Source organism: Muntiacus reevesi, chromosome 1 (genome assembly GCF_963930625.1).
Source record: "Muntiacus reevesi chromosome 1, mMunRee1.1, whole genome shotgun sequence".
NCBI classification, from domain to species: Eukaryota; Metazoa; Chordata; class Mammalia; order Artiodactyla; family Cervidae; genus Muntiacus; species Muntiacus reevesi.
Genome location: NC_089249.1, coordinates 43,958,800 through 43,963,968, shown reverse-complemented (window position 1 = coordinate 43,963,968; position 5,169 = coordinate 43,958,800). Strand labels below are relative to the sequence as shown.

At 34.7% G+C, this 5,169-nt stretch overlaps 1 protein-coding gene across 2 annotated transcripts; it reads right to left on the bottom strand.

Annotated features, from left to right (window-relative positions):
- Positions 1–236: 236 nt before the first annotated feature.
- On the bottom strand, positions 237–4,906 carry LOC136159839 (NKG2-A/NKG2-B type II integral membrane protein-like). 2 transcript variants are annotated; one of them, XM_065922529.1, is made up of 6 exons: positions 4,720–4,906; positions 4,234–4,332; positions 3,700–3,753; positions 2,729–2,901; positions 929–1,029; positions 237–608 (listed from the first exon to the last, which is right to left on the bottom strand). In XM_065922529.1, exons 1-6 carry the CDS (start codon positions 4,904–4,906, stop codon positions 491–493), a joined length of 732 nt encoding a protein of 243 aa, XP_065778601.1. In that variant the 3' UTR covers positions 237–490. The 2 variants fall into 2 exon arrangements, with proteins under 2 accessions (XP_065778601.1, XP_065778611.1); XM_065922539.1 differs by having other exon boundaries at positions 2,729–2,880.
- Between the last annotated feature and the right edge of the window lie 263 nt (positions 4,907–5,169).

Here is a 5,169-nt window from a genome sequence, read left to right as displayed (position 1 = left end):
AGCAGTTTTTTAAAACAGCTTTATTGAGGTGTGATTTACATAGCATAAAATTCATCCATTTAAAGTGTATAAGCACTTATTTTATATACACTTGCAATTTGCAACTATCACCACTATCAAAATCTAGAAAGTATTCATCACAGTTCAGTTAGCAGTCATTTTCTATCCCCACCTCCCCACAGCTCTTGGTCATCACTAATCTGCTTCTGGTTTCTCTTTTCTTATTTTTGATATTTCATGTAAACAGTCCTATACACCATGCAATCCTTTAGAAAGTTTGATTGCCATAAATATATTATTGAGCAAAAAAAGTCAGACGCCGATGGAATGATATCTGTACTTTCTGCTGTGCATATTAAATTTCAACTTTTTTTTTAAAAAACTGCCATTATTAGAAAAAAGAATATAATGCATTTTGAAGTTTATGCAATCATACTATTTTGCCATTTCATAAGAGATGGCGTTACCCAACAGCAACCAAACTTAATTTTTAATTCTCAAGCTTGTGCTTGCAAGTATACATATTTGGGAATTCACAGTCATCTGACTTTATGCCCCCTGAAGATAGCACTGCACAGTTTCTTTTCTCAGGTGATACGTCTGATATCCTGTAATGGAAAACATTGCATAATTCTGTTATGGTATATGAAGGCAGCTCATGAAGTTATAACATTTCTGTATAACAGTAATAAAAAGATATTTTGAAAGTGGATAATGGTATTTTTAACATAATTTCAGGAAGAGTTTGTTATTAGGAAAATGGAATATGGAGTATCCCATTTTTTAATATTTTTATCAACATTTTATTAACTTTCAACAGCATCCTTCATCATTGTGTAATTCAACCAAAATAAATGTTTTAATAATATTCTTAAAATATATTTTTAATATGTTCCTTCTCTATTTGGTATTGTTTTTAAAAACTTACTGTAGTTTGCAAGTTGAGCCATTTTGCCACATCCACGGATGACCATGGCCTTCACGAAAGACTGGAATCCATGACATAACTGATAGGGACTTCAGAAATTTCTACACAAAAGTATTTTCATTTAATCACTATGAAAGAATTTATTAATTCTCAAAATGCAAACACTCTTTCATAGGATCCTGAGTTTTCTGAACAAGATGAGTGTTAGAATCTAAGCTAACTCTAAAAATACAAAGGTGAAAGTTTTAATATTTGTCAAAGCATTAACCAATGTCTGTACTTCTGATTAAAAATAAACTCAAACATTTATGTTTATCAGTTTCATTGCTTTTCCTATGTTAATAAGGAAAAGTCTAATTCATGCAGTTTAATTGCTACCCATGTTGTCAAATTGAACATAGCAAGGTTTTAAATGTTTTCGGATTCTGTGACGTTTGTTTTTCCAGATACTATGATTATATCACTGAATATCGCTACTATATTTCTCAGAGTTTCAGCTTTAGAAGGAAATTAATGGATTGAAATTGAGAAAATAAATGACACAAAAAACAAAGCTTTGATTTTCTGGGACCCACACCAATCTTTTTTCTGTATTGCTAGAATCCAGCAGATAAGATGAGTGTCAGAGACTCATTTCTCTCTGCTCCTCCCTGCTGAGTACAACTGTAAACACAGGAACTAATGAAAGACACAAGAACGGAGAACTCTGAAAGGTGGAAAGAGAAGGGTGATGTGGTTGGAGACTTAGCAGCAGCTTGACTTCTGTAATCTCTCATCACTTCTCCAGGATGGGAGAACAAGGTGAGGTTAGGGAACAACAATTAGGGTCATCTTAGAAGTTCCCCAAAAGAAGAAAATGACCTAGACCTTCTAAATGACTCACCCAGCCAAGCTGTAGGAGGGGGCACAGATAAGGCATTCTATTCTTCCTGTGTGTTGAGGGGAATCCTGTCGACAATACCATGCGAGCCTTAAAAAGTGTCCATGAGGACACCTGCTAACGAGGAGCAGTTAGACGAGGTTCTTCTCCTGCCTCCACAAAAGACCTAGAGTTGGGAGGCAGGGATGGAGGTGGGGCCAGCAGAGAGGATCCCAGACCTGAAAGTTCTGAACCTAGGAAGCCTCTTTTCCTTAAGGGCATAAGACTCCATCTCCACTCAAAGACTTTGGATAGAATGGATTTTAAATGCTATATTAACATAATGAGCAATAGTCAGTAACAAACACCATGTAAATGCAAGAATACGGATGAATTGCAAAACTAGTACATGGGAGTGTGTGGAGACTGAAAGAAGAATGCATACTGTTTGATTCTATGGACATGAAGAGCAAAAACATGCAAAGAGATTCTAAGACATCAAACGCCACAGAAGTGGGTAAATAAGGAGGAAACACAGGTGATGAGAAGTTACATAGGATGGGGTGCTGGAAAGTTGAAACTTCTAATCCACAATCTGATGTGTAATTACGTGGTTCTATTTATTTTGTGATCTATATGAAAATGTATGATATGTATACTTTCCTTGATACATATTAAAATCAAATAACACAGTTTATCTTAGAATATAATAGCAATTGGAGAGTTTAATTTTCAGTGAAAAGCAAGAATGGAAATAATCAAGCATGCATTCATAAGATAAAATATTAATAAAATATCATAAAATTATATTCTACTATTTAATAAAATAACAGACCTTAAACAAACTACAAATACATACAAAAGCACAAGTGAATTCTAACAAATATAATATTGACTGAATCAAGCCTTTAGCAAAGTGTTGGAAACATTTGATATCTTACCATTTCCTCTTCATTATCTATATAAAGTAGAGTAGAGTTCCTAGAAGCACAGGCTGTCAAACTCCCACTCCATGTTTTTTCTTCAAAAGTAATATAATAGCAGTTGTTGGAATATGTAAACCAGTCTTTTGGACAACGACCACAATGGCATTCTGAAGAAAAATTGTGAATTACTAGCCAAAAAATATTGAATTTTAGAAAATAAAAGTCAATTGACATATATGCATGCTGCTGCTGCTGCTAAGGCTCTTCAGTCGTGTCCCACTCTGTGCGACCCCATCGATGGCAGCCCACCAGGCTCCCCCTTCCCTGGGATTCTCCAGGCAAGAACCCTGGAGTGGGTTGCCATTTCCTTCTCCAATGCATGAAAGTGAAAAGTGACAGTGAAGTCGCTCAGTCATGTCCGACTCCTAGTGACCCCATGGACTGCAGCCTACCAAGCTCCTCCGTCCATGGGATTTTCTAGGCAAGAGTACTGGAGTGGGGTGCCATTGCCTTCTCCAACATATATACATAGATATAGACATATATATGTATATACATGTTTATACAAAGTATCTATGCATCCTCAAGGCTGGTACATATTAAACCAATGCATACATTCACAGAAAGTGTTGGTCTCTCATAACCAATTTATGTCTCCATATAAAGCAAACACACAGAAATACCCACTCTTTACACATCCTGATAATCAAGAAATGAAACCTCTGTTTTAGAATAATAAACTTATTTGTCTCATCATATTATAACAGAAGGAAATTAGAACCAATTTTCAACAATTGTTGTATTATTCATATTGATCATATTGTTGTATAGGCAGAAGCATTCTCCTATAATCATTGCTTATAAATATTTGTTGCTCTATTTTGTAATTTATGTTCTACCCCATAATCTATTCTTATTTTCATTAGCCTAAGATAGAGTCAAAATACGAAGTGTATATATGCCAGAGCTTTAAAATCATTCTGTACCTTTCTGAAGCCTTGTTGTCCGAGAGGAGTTATTCTGTTCCTGTATGAGAGTAGCTACAAAATTAATTATTATAAAAGTTAGTATTGCTCTAAATAAATCATAATGATTTTAGTTTCTGAGTTTAAAATTTGTTTAGGATTAGAGTAATCTAAAATAAAACTAATTTTACCAAGAGAAATTAATTAAGCAATAAAGATTTGGTGGGAAAACATATTTCAAAAACCAAAAGGAACAGATGCTACCACCTCTTACAGTATTTATTTTAACTAATATTAAGAATTAATTTGTGTTTATCCATAAGTTCTTTCAATCTACTAATAAACGTTTTTGAGTTATGAAATCAGAATATACAAATAAGTACCCTCTATATTCTGTGTTGTATATTTTTGACAGATTCAGAATTACCATTCCAGATTTAGTCTAAATGCATATATTTTAATGTTAGGCACATTCTATAATATTATGAAATGTTTAGAGGGCTGACCATCATTAAAGTGAAAAGTTGCCTTACAGTTTTTAAAAAATGTACTTACAGGGAGTGACAACAATCATTGTTACCACAGTGGACATCAGGACAAGGCAGACGATTCCGAGGATCCCAGCAATGAGCCTCTCTGGAGGTGATGGTGAATCTGCAAGGAGGGAAATGGAACTACTGAGAAAGGAGTGATGGGGGCAATTGTTTAGAGAGTAGACATACACTAGAACCCAAGTAAACAGAGTTATGTACATAAACTTGGACCCCAAACAATTTCTACCACTCTAGGCTTTCTGTCAGAATATACCACTTCATTTTCAGCAAATATAATGCTGCATTAGTTGTTGATTAAATACTACAAATTTCAGCAATGCCAGAATGGAAGTAGTTCTCTGATTTCATATTAGACTACCATACCCAATTTTAAGCTCTCTTCCTCAAATGAAAAATATGTGAGCTTATCCCCTACTCTTTCTCCACATCTTTGCACCCCAACCTCATATCCTAGAACAGTTTCACCTATTTACTGGTAATGTTTTACCTTTGGAGTGGTAGTTCTCCTCATTCCCTTGAAGATTCTGAGAAGCATTTTGAAGACTTAATTCTGCATATGTTAATTCCTGCTGAGCTATTGAAATGAGACCTTTAGAGCCCTTAGGTTTTATTCGCTGTTTCTCTGAATTCTTGACTACCTTCAGTTCTGCATAGATTACTCCTTGGTTATTCATCTCTGAAGCTGAGTGATGTCAAAGACTGTGTTCTAAGTGAACTGAGGAATGAGTGGTGTATATGAGACAAGAATCCTACTGCAATAACACGGGCGGGGCAAAGAGCTTAGTGTTCACTTTGCACCTGAGCAAACTTAAAGCCTGGTTCTAAATTCCTTGGAACTTCAAACAAAGATTTCATGATAGAACACTTTTTTTTAAAAAAAAGATATTTTATATTTGACAATATATTATTGTTTAAACAATGAAAAGCGATAAATCAG